General features: G+C 34.3%; 1 protein-coding gene across 2 annotated transcripts in view; it reads right to left on the minus strand.

The window, feature by feature from the left end:
* The window catches only part of BCKDHB (branched chain keto acid dehydrogenase E1 subunit beta), a gene marked incomplete at its 3' end in the record, with an annotated part of 243,016 nt that overhangs the window by 56,427 nt on the left and 170,559 nt on the right, over window positions 1-16,030 (minus strand). Inside the window, exon 8 of one of the 2 annotated variants that reach the window (XM_080700664.1) lies at window positions 11,054-11,140. In XM_080700664.1, coding sequence (XP_080556790.1) covers window positions 11,054-11,140 — 87 coding nt within the window. Of the gene's footprint in view, window positions 1-11,044; window positions 11,141-16,030 lie in introns of those variants that run through there. The other variant, XM_080700665.1, reaches the window with a different exon arrangement.

Below are 16,030 nucleotides of genomic sequence, written 5' to 3' on the forward strand. Positions count from 1 at the left end.
GAGAACCTTTCTGGAGAGCTGCTATTTCAAAACTGATCTATTTATTCTTTAAATAATTTCTTTTTTCTTCTTTCTTTCTTTCTTTCTTTCTTTCTTTCTTTCTTTTTTTCTTTCTTTCTTTTTGGTGGTACTGGGGTTCCTGGAAACCCTTCTACCTCCGGGCTACACTCCCAGACCTATTTTTATACTTTTTTATTTGGAAACAGGGTCTCTTAAGCCAGTGTGGCTGGCTTCTAACCAGCGCGATCCTCCTGTCTCCACCTCCCAAGCGCGGGGATTACAAGCGTGCGCCACCATGCCCGGCTAAATAATTTCTTTCTTTAAATTGGTGTATTGTAGTCATACATCTCAATTCATGATCAAGGGCTACACTTTGAAAATACGTGTTCAGTTGAACACATTTCCTTGCAACATTCCAGCCATGCTCATTTTCCTCCTCCAACTGACAGAGTTGTCAGTCCTGATTAAGTGGGGTGGGAAACAACAAAATGTTCTCCAAGGGGCACAGAGAAGAGGGAGGAAGAGGAAAGAAGCTTGTGCAAATGCACCTTTGTGCTCAGGAGGACTACTTCTGACCAGAAAATATTAAGGATTATGTGGGGAAAACTGGGGGACTTATCATTTCCCAGAGAGATAGCATGTGGGCGATTATTTTTTTCTGACTGGCTTACATCCAGAAAGATTTCCAAGAGAATAATGACAATTCATCATAAAGCTAATACCAAAAGAAGGTAGGGAAAATAATCAGTGAATCCAATGTTAGTATCCGTCACATGCTAGAAATGTCAATCTCCATGTCACTGACAGAGTAACACAAGAAAATCATGGGAAAACCCCAATACAATGCAGCTTTTGACTTCTATCATAAAAGCAAAGAATAAAACATATGTCATGTATGTAAAAGACGGTCATTAACCTGCAGAATTATAGTCTATGCATTGTGGTTTTGTTGGTTTTAAAACTATCCCACATCACAATTTTAAGTAACCATCAACTCTATGAATGGCAACTCCGACTCAAATATAGTACAATAAAATAAAATTCTTAAAAATCAACCTTATGAAGCCAGGTGTGGTGGTGCATGCTTGTAATCCCCATGCTTGGGAGGCTGGGACAGGAGGATTATGCAGGTTCAAAACCAGCCTCAGCTACTTAGTGAGGCTCTCAGCAACTTAGTGAGACCCTATTTCCAAATAAAATATAAAATAGATCTGGGAATATAGCCCAGAGGTAGAAAGCTCCTGTACTGGTTCCACCCCCAGTACAACCAAAAAAATAAATAAATAAAATAAATTTAAAAAATCAACCTTGTGAGCAAAATGGGCTTTCTTACTGAAAGGAACTAAGAAGAATCAGAAGGCTAATCGTGCCATGAGGTAAAAACATCTATTTAACTATTATAAAAGTGACTTATATACACAGAAAATTAAGAAATAAATAGATGTAAATCAATGTTTTACTTTACTTATTTTTTCTTACTTTACCTATTTCTTTCTGTTTGTCTAGATATAGGTATAAATGGGTTTTATTCTCAAAACTGGGCCAATAACATACCTTTGGAAGTGCATATGCGTTTCATTTAATATTATAGCCGTAAACATGTAAAAACGTTGCCAAGTAGCCAAGTGCCGGGGCACACGGCTGTACTTGGGAGGCTGAGAGTAGAAGATCGTAGGTTCTAGGAAAAGTTTCAAGGAACGCCTGAGCAACTTAGCGAGACATTAAGCAATGTGGTGAGACCTCGTTTTAAATATAAAACAGGACTGGTGGTATATAGCTCAGAGTAAAATGCCTGTGGCTCCAATCCCCAGTGTGCTCCTCACCTTGTGTGCATGTGGGGATTGGATTTAGAGGCATTCTACCTCTGAGTTTCCAATTTCCCTATTAACTACACAGCACAAGAAGCGACTGTTTTGTGTTTAACTCCTGAGAATTGCTGAGTCAGGATTTATCCACTTAAAAAGTCTTGTTATACACTTATAAACTGCTTACCTGGAAAGATGAGTCAATTTCTACATTCACACTGCACCATATCAGCACAAAATAGAAATCATGTTTAAAGGATACCATTGTCATGGGCAAGAAATGATATTAACATCTCATTTTTTAAAGTTTTTATCCAGAAGTAAATCTATATTTGATCTTTTAAATAAAAATATAAATAAAAATATAATCTCTTAAATAAAAATATAAAAATATTAATTTCTTTACTGACATTTATGAACCCCTTTTTTTGTGGCACTGGAGATGGAACACAGGGGCATTCTACCTTCAAGCTATACCCCCAGCCCTATTTTTTTTACCCTTTATTTTGAAACAGGGTTTCACTGAGTTGCAAAGGACCCCAGTAAATAGCTGAAGCTGTCTTCAATCCTCCTGTCTCAGCCTCCCAAATGCTGGGATTACAAGGGTGCATCACCAGGCTTGACAAGAACACTTTTTAATAGAGTACAAATGATAATGTGCTGTCCTATGTTCTAGTATATTCCCAATGTAATTTTCCTTCTAAATGTTGTCTCTTTGATTATATTTTTTTTCTTTTTATGCAAATACATTTATCTGTGATAGTATGATTTAACCTGCTGCTTTTTCTTTCTTTCTTTTTTTTTGCTTAAAAATTTCTTACCCATACTGATAATTTATTTTCTATATTTTTCTTTTAGGTATTATATGGTTTTATAGAGTTTATTAGAGAAACACATAGTAGAAGGCCAATTTAAGAAATATTAAAAATGCTACTAAGATAGGCCAAAAGGTCAGAAAGAGATGGAGAAAACAGGAAATTAATGAAGCTGCCAGGAAGGCCCCAAATTGATGAAAATGGTATTCTTTGCTGAGAAATTGAATTAAGAGAGATCGAGCTTATTTCTAGCCACAATAGGCAACTTTTATCCACTCAGGATATGTTGTTCTAAATCCCCGGTAGATGCCTAAAACCACTAATCATACTGAACTATGATATACTCTCTCCTATGCCCTTCCTTCTCTAGCTATTCCATCTTACTCTCTTTTATGGCTCTTATTTCTCTTTTTTTCTTAAATATTGGTCTACATAGGGGGCTTCTTCTACAGAAACTTTCTTCTTCCTGAAATCACATCTATATTCATGAGCTTAGCCAATACCAGAAGGTAATAAATCTTTAATTTTTTCTTCCATTTTTAGAGGCTCTCCTGAACTCCAGATTCATTTTTTGTCCCCACCTTAAATTGCACAGGTCCAAATGCACTCCACAAAAGATGGGCTCAAACCTTTTTTCTAATATTGCCCATCTAAGTGAAACTATACCACGACTAAGAAACCATTCAGCTGGGCACAGTAATCCCAGCTACTGGAAAAAACTAAGGCAGGAGGATTCAAGTTCAAAGGCAGCCCAGGCAATTTAGCAAGACCCTATTTCAAAATAACTTTTAAACAGTTCTTGGAGTAGGTCATGATGGTGCACACTTGTGATTCCAGTACTTGGGAGGCTGAGACAGGAGTATCTAAGGTTCACAGACAGCCTCAGAAACTTAGCAATACCCTGTTTCAAAATGATATCGGGCTGGGGGGTATAGCTCAGAGGTAGAATGCCCCTGGGTTTAATCCCCAAAAAGAGGGGAAGGGGATGGTTCTGGAAGTAGCTCAGGAAGAGAATGCTTGCCTAATATGAGTGAGGCCCTGGATTTGATCCTCAGTATGAAGAAAGAAAGAGAGAGAAAGAAGAAAAGGAACAGAGAGAGAAGGAAGGAAAGAAGGAAGGAAGGAAAGAAGGAGGGAGGGAAGAAAGGAAAGGGAGGAGAAGGAAAGGAGCTATTCTATCAACAAATTAAGATATACCTTATTTTTGATGTCTGTCTGCCCCTTCCTTATCCCTTCACTCGCTGCCCCATGTCTATCTAATCACTCAACACGTTTTTATTTCAGGCTCTCTCTTCTACTTTCTAAAATTCACCTTTCTCATCAAACCTGCTACTATGTCCTTGGTTTAGAAGATCCTCAATCTCTCATCTAGTTTAACACGATAGGCTTTTAGTGAATCTCCATTACCTCTTGCCTCATCCTTCACAATGAGTCCTCAACACACCTGCCAAAATATTTTCCTAATTTATAAATTCATCTATTTTCATCTTCCACCTAAAATCATTTTATTATACCCATTTGCTTTAAATAGTGATAATAATGGTGACCCTTATTTTATTAGTTTGTACTACTTCTTATTTGTTAGGAACTCTATAAAATATATTTTAAAATTGAAATTTATAAACATGTAAAAGACCCACGAGAATCCCTAAAATAACAAATATGTTATGCGCCCCCCCCCCCCCTTAGTCATGTCACTCCTTCTACCTAGAATACTGGCCTGCCTTCACTCCCGGGTTCGCACTCATCCTCTAAGAATTAGCTTAGTCATCACATTTGAGTTAGGTGATCAAGTATTTTATATTCCTACTACATCCTAGCATGTTTCATATTGTAACTGTGTTTGTCATTTACTTCTCTAATACACTTTAAGAATCCAAAGTAAGAGCTTCATTACTTGGATCAAATGCTCATATTAAGGCTGTACTTAAAACAGCCAGTAAAGGATGGTTATATGAATGAATTCTCATCCAGGAAATGGCCATTAAGCTAGTGTGATCAGCATACTGGAGTCAAAAATACTGTGAGAAATAACACTGACAGCACCAGTGTGGGTAGACTGGGCTCTTGGATACTGACACAAAGATCTCACTGCTGGGACGATCCATCAAAGGTTTTCAAAAAGAAGATGGACAAAACTGAATGTGTATTTTTTAAAAAACTAATAAATATTAATGTGATAAGAGGTGAGAGACTGAAGACAAAGATGTAAAGAGAGAGTTTAATTGTTCCAGAAAAGAGTTAGAAAGAATTAGAGTTCATTTGAGGTAAGCCGATGTCCATAAACTGGCAAATATCCACATGCTCACCTCTACCTATTCTCACTGTTTCCTAGTTAAATCCTTCCACATAGGAAGCTACAGAAAAAAGAAAAAAGGACCTCATGAAAATTAGGAGGGAGAATAAGAGAACAGTGGAAGGGGACTGGGAGATGAAGGCGTGGAGGGGAAGGGGACATATAGGGAAGAAAGCAGACCAAATAATGTCATGTGCACGTAGGAATGTGTCACTATGAATCTCTCTATTATATGCACAAGGAGAGAGGAGAGGGAAGGGGTAAGAACATGGAAAGAAGAGGACCAAATAATGTTATGTGCCTAAATGTACACTATGAATCTCACTATCATGTACAATTACAATGTACCAACAAAAATACAAAAATAAAAGGTAAATCCTTGTACATACAGCATTTTAAAATATAAACCTATCACCACCCAAATTAGCACAAAATTGGAATTTTGAGTCTAAAGTCCAAAAGCTGATCAAGAAGGAAGGTTTCAAATTCAATGGTTCCAAGAGTAACTATAACTAGCACGTGGTTAAGAATGCCCAGGAAAGAATAGGAAATAGGAGAAGAGGCTGATGGTCGAAATTTAAGTCACACTTATACTAACAAGCAAAGAGGATGACTTAGAGAGAGAACCAACTGAATATATCATGGGCTTAATGAAAAACAGTCATGAAGAAGTCCCATCCACAATGCATCCCTGGAGAGATTAAAACTTTGGTTCCTATCTGTAGCCACAAACCCGTTAGCAGAATTCTCAACAGGCTTTAGGGCAAATCTGCATTTAAAATGGCATCCAGTATCTCAACACTCTGGGTTCTGCTCCTTTTCTGATGCTCTGGCTCCACCTTTTAGCACAGAAGTAAACTTCTCCTGATTTTTTTTAATCTGTGGCTATTGGCAAATGTTTTGCATCACTGCTAATTATTTTTAATTAAGATTACATAATTGCATTAAATTATTCACCAAATGACTATTCTGACAGTTTTCTATCATAACTCTTCATTTTTCAACATAATAATCTTAATTAAATACACTTCCACAGTGGTAAAAACTCGAGAAGATTTAGGACCTTTCTTTCTCCTCTAAAGATTGACATATTTAAATACAGTGATTTTGTATTTTGTAATAATAAGTCTATAAGAAAAAAATCCCTTTGAATAAATCTAACAGGAAACATTAAGAAAAGCAAAATTCCTTTTGGCAAAAGCTATGAAGCTTTACTTTTACATAGTGACTTGTGTAGGACCTATAAAAACCCTTTCAAACTATTAGAATCTGATTACCTTAAAAAATGTCGCTACACACAATTTCTAAGTTCTTATTCTCAGAAAAAAGACCGCACAGAAAGGATAAAACAATAGTATGGAAACTTACCATCCTCTCCAATTGGACTCTTTATTGCAGACTTATTGCTTCCATGTGTTTAAAAAAAAAAAAAAACTCAAACCTTTAAGCCAACCACAATCCCTAAAATCTTTGGCACTCTTATTAAATACTGAATCCAGAAAAAAAAAATAAATGAACTATTTTGTTATTATCACACAATTATTATCAGAATCAAGCTTCTTTATCACCATAGGAATGTGTTGGAAATTAATAACAATGGTTGGTTTCTACAATTCTTAAAAGAAATTATCCTATTTAAAGACTGCTAAAATACCACAGATTATTTGGCCTTAACATGAAAATAAATAATGCCTATGTTAAACATTGCATTCTAGAATATATAATACAAATTAACTTGGGAAGTATTAAAATAGCTGAGGTTAATAATGCTTCTCTTTTAGAAAAAAAAAGACATTTAGAAAATATGTGGCTACATAAAGCTGAGGAATACAAACATCATACAAAATTAATTTGTATAATCTTCTGAAACAATGGAATCTTTGCTCAACCTACACAATGAGAAGGCCAATGAATAGCCTAAACGGAGTTGTCTTTGCACTTTCCCACAAATCAGGGTGCACAACGCGCCACTTTAAGAAGTGCTTTAGATTTCAATATGTGTCAAAGGAAAGAAAAGAAGGAAAAAGTTCCCTCGCCCCAAAGTGAGAACAGATGGGGAGTGTAAAATTAGATGAGGAAAGACAGTGGAGCTCTGGATGACCGACCAAGAAATCCTTCCCAGAGGGTCCAAATGTATCAGACCTCAGCTTGAGATGAAATCCAATAAAAATGCAAAGCAGTTCTTAAGGTTTATTTCTTTTTGCAAGCATTTATTTTTATAAAGAGAGAAGGATAAATTTCAAAATAAACTGTTAGTAAATATTTTTTAAAATTGTGATGTCTTATCAATATAGTCTAGTCACTTTTGTGAGTTTAGCATTACTTCATGCTAAGACTATTAACAACAAATTTTTTAGCAATAAACTAAATGGCTGTATGTAAAAGAAGCAACAGGCAACAAAAACTTAAGATACGGACACAATTTCTTGTCTGATGAAAGAGTCATCTGCTGTTAGAGTTAGGCAAATAAATTATGGTCATATTTTATATTCACTCTTTTCATATTTTATCTGCATAACTAAAAATCATCTCCATAGTAAGCCAATAATACAGTAAATGTTCTTTTGTTTGATATTTAATTCCAGGTGGTACATTATAATTATTCTACTATAAAAATCAATTATAAAATTAAGAGGACATTCTCTGTAGTGCTGTATTCTCTGCAATATTTTTTAATGTGAGTAATAATTTAAAATTTGAATAAAACAGAATATTTTGGATTTTCAGGTATTCTCAGATTTTGACCTATTTAAAAAGTAATTTATTATGAAAGTCTATTAAAGCATTATTTTAATAACAATATTGCAGGATTAACTATGGATGAGCTTTTTAAAAGCTACCAGATAATGTTCCACAAAACAGTGCCTGTGTAGCATTTTTTAACTTACTTTCAAATAAAATTTAGATTCGTTGATACAACAATGAGAACAATGCAGTATTTTAATAGACGGTACCCAAGTTTATATTTCATTCTCATCCATAATTTCAAGCTTCTTTTCCAAAATGACAATAAAAGTTCTCCGTCTAGATTTTTTGTTGCTGTCCCAGAAAATTGGCTTTTAATATATTAACTCCTTATCCGTATCTTTTTTTTTAACCTTAGAAGGTATACACAACCAAAACCAATACAGAAACAAGAATCATTCCAAGTGCTGATAGCAACTACACCTCACACTTAAATAATTTCAGTTTAAACAACCCCAGGCACTGGTTATTTGATACAGGTTTCTCTCGTAATACAGACCAAGGCCGGGGAGAGGATGCTGCTCTAGTGCATTTAGTTGAATATGTGCATAAACCAATTGTTGGAAAGTATATTTTTATTGTTTGTAGCACTCAAAATACATACCAACATCACCAACAAAGGAGAAAAAAACTTTTCCAGTCTATTTTTTTTCCATCTTCCTTATTGATAGACTAAAAGCTACAAAAAGCAAAATTTGGAGACATGCAGCTCATTATATTTTACTAAAATTCACTTGTTGCACTCCTTATTGGTGCAAATAAAATCTGAATTCAGCAAAACGACTATGTACATTTTCAAATTCACTTGCATAATAATAAATCAAAATTCTAATTATTCAAAATATTAAATGCAGATCTGCCCCCCCCTCCACAGATTTTTTTACAGGATTGCCTAATTCATTTTCTGGTTCACTGGTTGAATGATTTTACCATGGAAAACACAGAACTTTATAAAGAATCCAAATTTTCTGTCTTCCTCTTGGGAGACAGCAGGCTTTGAATATAGAATGCGTATGTACACACTTAAATTGACTCAAGACTCCTGTACTGGTTCCAGATCACCCCCGTCTTTATAAACTGGTAAGTCACAAGCACGCTGGATGACAAACACTCATCTATAATAGGAATAGGGTTGGTTCAGATCAGTATTTCTCAAACTGTGGACATCTGAGGGTCTGTGAACAAATTCTTGGGAGTGTAAGAGTCTTACACGATGCCTTTGTTGCCTTCACATTGTGACATAAATATGATCATGTCCTATATAACCTCACTCACAACTTATATGACCAATTATTATTACATGAGTTCAGGATCTAATTTTGCTATTGCATTTAAGATGTTTGGAGTTAGCTTCTATAGTGACTACGTTTAAATCAATACAGTGTTTCCCAAACAGGAATTCACTGATGTATTCTTGGGGCCTGAGAGAAATTTTTCCATAAACATCAGTACACATATTATGCAAAACCAACAGACACTAGATTAGATCATCTTTCCACATCTTTTCCAGTCTGAAAAATATATTATATTCCATTGCAGCCTACCAATAATTTAAATGCACACTTAGAGAAAGTAAACTTTACAAGAGGAGCTAAAATTACATATTTTAACTCCCTTCAATTGGTTTTCCTTTTAAAGATATATGCAAATGAAACTACTGATATAATAATAAGCAGTCAGTGGTCAAAATCAAGCAGGGCTATGAAAGTGTTTATTAGCAAGAGTCATAATGATTTAAAGTGGTTTAGTGCACTACGTATTAAATTCGAAGTCAGAAAAATCTAGTTTCTTTTTCCAATTTTGCTTCTGACTTGAAATAACAATGATATTATACTGATTCATTCTTGCAACCCTCTTTTCTAGAGATATAGTATATTATGCTACTCAGTGAATATAGTACTGAATAAATATCAGGTAATCATGGCATTTTGACTATGTTAATTAAGTAAGCAGGGAAACAACATATCTATAAAACTTAAATGTTTGCTTCTCTTAATTTTGTCAGAGATTATATATAAAACATAATAGTCAAAACTTTTTATTGAATGTGATTATAGATTATTTTTATATAGTTTTTATGTTTAAATTTATTTCATCCAATTTATAGTTTAAAGGGGTTCTTTTTTTTTTTTTTTTTTTTTTTGGCTTTTTGGAACTGGGTATCGAACCCAGAGCGCCACATCTGCTTTGCACGTGCTTTGCCACTGAGCTACATCCTGCCCCCCCCAATTTATATATATATAGGAGCAAATAAGATGACCTAACTGTGGGGGTGGGAGGTGGGGAGAGAGAAATGCTTTAAAGCACATGATGTACTTACTCATATCGAAGTTAACCACTAAACCAAGCATGAGAGGGAAGGGTGGGGAGGGAGTGCGGTGGGGACTGGGTGGGGGCTGGCTGGGTGAGGTGTGCATTTATGCCTACACAAGTTTTTTACCCCATTATGATGTATAAATACAATACACCAATAAAAAATTAATAAATTTTAAAAAAAGATTGCTCACTGGTTAAAAGCTTAAAAATAAATTCTTGCCATTACTTATCTACGGTAATTTTATATATCAAGTTATTAAGCTACATGCTCTTAAAGCAATTCTCTACTTATATGTATCTTAATAGTTAAAGCATCTTAAAACTAGTAAAAAAGAAGTAAAATATTTTCAAGTTGCAAAGATATTCTGAATTTAAAATGCATGTAATCTGCATTGTAATTTACATTTAAATACTTAATTTTCAATTAAAAATTAGAAAATAAAAAATTCTTTAAATAAAAATAATGTTCTGCATATCTCTGGTACAAATGTGAATAAAAGTTTAAAGTATTCAGAAAGAAATGTATAAGATTTTTTTCTAATATGAAGCATCTTGAAGAAACATCTTTAAAAACAAGCAAGTTTTTAAACCATTTCTGAAGCATTGCCAATAACAAGAGTATTTGATTATTAATTAAACAAAATATTTTAATTATTTATTAGATTTACTTACAACTTGTGAAAGGTATAGTTCAGAAAGTGAAGGCTAGAATGTTTAAGTTCAATTTTATAATCAACCATTTCATAACAACCCTAAGTTTTATTAAAAGAAAACTTAAGTTGAAGTTTTTCCACTAATCTAGCAAATATAGTTGAAGTTAGTTTATTAAACTCATTTCAAACATTCGTCTTCCCAAAGAGTTTTCTTTTTTTATTATTTAAAATTTCTTTTTCAAAGAATATAATTATAACATTAAGTAAAAGACAGTGCAGTATAAATGCACAATGTACATTTCTAAAAAGTACATATTTTCAGATATTGTGTTAAGCAGTTGGGGTTTTGCTTTCGTGTTTTCCTTCTGGAATAGGCATGTATATTACATAAATGTTAAAATCAATGCCAACAAGTTACTCCACCTGCACCGTAGAGCTGATCTCTGACGCAAAGCCGCCTGTCAGGGGAGCTTCGTGACTGATTAGCAGTCGCCCCGTTTTGGTCACAGACTGAAAGAGAAAAGGAAAACCTGATGTTGACGAGAATACAAGTTTGAAGAATTTGATGGCAGTTTTAATTCCGCAATAAAAGTACATTATTTAAATTCAATAAATAATATAAAAATCAGGAAGTCAATTTTATTCCTAGTAAGTTACAATTCCCCATTGACTGAACAATCTTCTGAGCTTTGTAGTTTTAAAGAATTTTTAATTTTTTAACAAATGATCCCAGTACAAAAGAAACACTATTAGACAATCCCAGTACAAAAAAAAATTACCTTACAATCTAGTACAAAGAAAAATGAAATTTGTAATTCTATAGTTTGTAATTAAAATGCATGCCTATTATCACAGAACATTTTGTTATAAATGAAATGATTATCTCAAACTTTCATATCTCAATTATCAATATTTTCTTTGTATCTTTAATAGCAAGAGTAATATTAACTGGCAGATATTTGCATCTATTAGGAAACATTGGTTTATGGAAAATTAAAACACAAAAAGAGCGCACATAAGCTGGAGCAAAGGAAAAAGTCAAGTGATTATAAATTCAAGGAAACCTAGCAATAAGAAATTACTACAGGAGTAGAAAGGTTTAACTTTGTTAATGCTCACTAAAATCTGATTAATCACCACTGCGCCAATTTAATATGAGAAAAGTCACAAACAGTAAGAATATATTCTTAGCCATTCACTGTGGTTGTTCACACTGTGCATAATATGCTCTAGGCAATAATATATCAAAAAGCATAGCAATGATATCATAGCAGGATGCTAGCTCTGTTGGGAAGAAAAAGGTATGAAAATGAACAGCAAGTTATGGCTTAAAATATATTGGCCAATTACCATGTTACCACAAAGAAATGGTACTTTCTTCTCTAGATTTCTAACAATTTGTTATCTCCTTTCTTAAAATCTATGTTACTATTTTATGAACATGAAATAAAATCTTACAAGCAAAAATATGTATCTAAAATAAAAGATTAATTTTTTTCTACAGACTTATAGTTTAGGATTTAGAATATGCAGCGGTTTCTGCCAGCAAATGTTAAATCCCAAGATACAGCCAGTTGCTATGAAAAAAAAGTTACTGTATCTACAAAGTAGAGAGTGACTGAGGAATGTAAAATTTTATGAACACCTTAATGAACACCACCCCACCTCCAGGGAAATGCACACCTTGGAGTACTAGCATTTAATTCTTTATGACTACAATTAATTAGGCCATTTGTTAAAGTCACAAATTAAATTTCAGCGCAGCTGGATAGAAATATACAGGGGTAAAAATACACCACAATCAAAAAAAACCAAAAATGTTTTCAAAGTATTCTCTAAAAGAGCTAATCAACTAAAAAAACAAATAAACAGATTTGGCAATCAGAACATTCCTAAAGCTTGGTATTCGGAACTCTGTTAATATAAAAGGATGGCTTCATCAATACCCATCCAAGCTAAAAGTTAAGTTACATCTTAAATTTCTAGCAGGTGGAAATGAGAAACCTCTGTAAAAATGCCTCTTTTACCCTAAAACCCCACACAATGATGGGGTCGTTTTTACATGCGCTCAAATGGCATTTAGAAAGATCCCTAAAAGCCAATAAACAATCAGGGCCAACGCCTAGGCTTCCTGCAGCCTGAAGAGTAAAGCAGGGATGTGAGGGACAGAGGGGCAGAGCCAGGGCTCCCTGCTCTGGATTCACGCAATGGGAAAGGTTAGCAGGCAGCTCTGGAGACCCACGCCCTCAGCCGGGACAAGGCTAAATAGACCAGTGTGCATCAGTGCAGTACAGTAGTATGCACCCATGAAAAAGACTGAGAACAGGGAAAGATGCCCTGAACAAGTCAACTGGCAAATAGGCAACTTGCCGGGCAATATAATCTCATTTTTGTAAAAAAAAAAAAAAAAAAATTAGAAAAACCATGAAGACACTAAGAAACATATCTTTTCGACATGTATATGAGCTAGCATGTGTAAACGTTTAGGTGTGTGCACAAGTTCATTCCAAATTACCAGAAATTGTTTCTCCTAAGGAATGAGAGTGAGGGAAGGTACAGAAGGGTCTTTTATTACTTACTACTTTACTACTTTATGTACTTTTATTCTATCAAAAATATTCTCAGTAAAAATGAAATAAAATGAAATAGCTAAGCGAATTAACACTTAAAGCAACAAATGCATGTTATGCTACAGTCGTAATCTTCTCAAGAAACAGAATGATTTTATTTTTTAATGATACTTTAGGACTAGCTTAAGAAATAAGGAGCTCCTAAAGTCTCGGGCTCCAGCAACAAACGGACACAGTAAAAATCTGGGGAGCCAGTCTTCCTTCCTGCTCTCCATGTGATCTGCTGCACACCAGGATCATAACCAGCTCCTCATTTAATCGTCACACTAATGGATATTAGACAAAATGAGAAATAAGCCACCGCTATCAGAGAGTCAAACTATTAACATCAAGCTATTAAAGATGTGTGTGCTCAGACAAACACGACAGCACAGGCCTATAATCCCAGTTTGGGAAGCTGACACAAGAGGATCGCAGGTTCAAGACCAGCCTCAGGAAATCAGTGAGACTTAGAAACCTAGCAAGACCCTGTTTCAAAACAAAAATAATTTAAAGGAGCTGGAAATATAGCTTGGAGGTCAAATGGATTCAATCCCCAGTACCACAAAAAAGAAGTGTGCTCTCAGATCTGACAGATACAGAAGTAATTACAGAAATTTCTAAAACACCAAGAACTAGATGGGTAGACAGAATGGAAAAGTAACCACACTTTGAATTTGTGGCAATTGCTACTCTACACAAACAAGTTACAGAGAGAGGGTGGCAAAAAATGAGGATCATAATTATAAATGACTGTCAGAGCGGTTCCATGGGCCCTGCCCTGAGGAGTTTAACTCATTATTTCATTTAATTTGGAAAGCGCTTAGGTTTCACTTTTCTTCTTAAAAACAAGCTCTGATATCTGAAAAATATTAAAATGTATAAAATTAAATTAGTCAAATTTTTGAAAATGCCAGAATTTAGAAGCAACACTGATTACTTTCAGTCCTACTCCAAAGAATTAACATATATTAAATTGTCTAAATATGGTTCAATAATTTTGTGAGGTGTAAAAAATTCTGTTATATATGTTTTTTCATTTTTGTCGAAATCACTAAATTTCCTAAAGATTGTTTTTCCTGTACTATTTTGGAAGTTAACATTTTATTAATATTGTGATAATAGATCATTATAAATTTACAAAATTGAAGAAAATGATTCTTTGGGTTAAATTAGCTATTCTGATAAGATATTCTTGTCCACTATAAAACAGTCTTTTAATCTCTATACATTAAGCAAAATAATATACAACTGCCAGGAAATTTCTCTAATCAAATTTAGCATTTCAATGTACTTAGTAAAAATCAATATGAAGTTTTTTGATGGGGACTGACATTCACCTTGATAAAATAAATAACTACAGATAAAAATGCTAATACTATGTTAAAGTTCACCTTTTGAAATAACTTTTAAAGTTTTTAGGTTTTCTTCTGAGATAAATGTTTTTCTCCACTTGAGAAATTTAAAAGAGCTTAAATAACTTTTCAATATGAAAGCTAAACCAATCAAAGCCAGGAAGGATCACAGAAGACTGGATTTTCCAGTATCTGCTTCTCCAACTTTTTACCACTAAGAACTGCCCCTGGATCCTTGCCTACAGCACATGGAGGGCCAATGAGTTAAAGGTGACAAATGGCACTAGGAAAGCGGAGCCCTTTAAAGATGAGAACGGTGAACAGTGTCTTCTACCCCAAAACAAAAAGGCATCCTTCCTTGCACGGGTTTTTGAAGATCTGTCAAGAAAACTTTACAAACAGTCCTGAAAGGCTACAAGCTTTCTCTCTATGTCTAGTAGTGACTTTTTCACCAGAGCATCAGTAGCATCCTAACACAAGAGAAGCAAACAAAATCCCAACACTGGATACAGGACATTGCCAAAGCAGACATATCTCAGTAACCCCTTCTGGTGAGGCCTTGAAGAAAACTTATTCCTTATTCGGTCACTCCACCACTTCTCCCTGTTATCCACTTTCCACACACATGTCTTCATGAAAGGAGGTAAGTTAAATATGTCTACGCAGATGTCTAGAACAATGCTCTAAATAGCATAGCCACTCTAGGAAAGTGAAATAGATAAAAACCTATTAAATCAGTCTGTTTAATTAATTATTCATGTCATCTTTTAATTTATTTATGCTACTGCCTTCTTGGAAAGAAATCTACCTTTAAGAGTGTAAGAGTGCACTTCAGCACATCCCAGAACAAAAATGAACTAAGAGTATCAACTAACGATACTTAAATGTGGCTTATTCTCTATTTTAAATTTTATTTATTCCTAGCTAATACACACATCAAAACATAAAAACCATACATGTTATAGGTATTATGTGATACTTCAATACATGCATGACAACATAGCCTTTAACAATATACCTGTAGAAACACAGAGCTAAGTTTACTCAATTCAAAGGATTGCAGACTTTGGCTGCCTAAATGGTAGACATATGTTTTAGTGCATGTAGCCTTTAAAGATTTTAACACAATCCAACCAGGAAAACTATTAAGCTGTCATTGCAGGAGAAAATGATACAGACAGGCAGACCGTTACGCTTTGCATCTGCCTGAAGTGCAACACTGACGTGTGCTATTTCTTACTTAAAATCCACAGCAAGACTTTCTCCCGACAGACGCTTCATTCTTACCAACACCAAGTTCACCAGCCTATTCTAACTGCTGATAAAAAAAAAAGAAAATATCACTTTAGATAGACGATACATAGCCATTTTAGCATTTTCTATCTGAATATAAAGCTAATGAAAAGCAAATGGAACACCAAAGCTGGCCTTTACCA

This window comes from Muscardinus avellanarius (genome assembly GCF_963383645.1).
Source record: "Muscardinus avellanarius genome assembly, chromosome: 8".
Classification (NCBI taxonomy): domain Eukaryota; kingdom Metazoa; phylum Chordata; class Mammalia; order Rodentia; family Gliridae; genus Muscardinus; species Muscardinus avellanarius.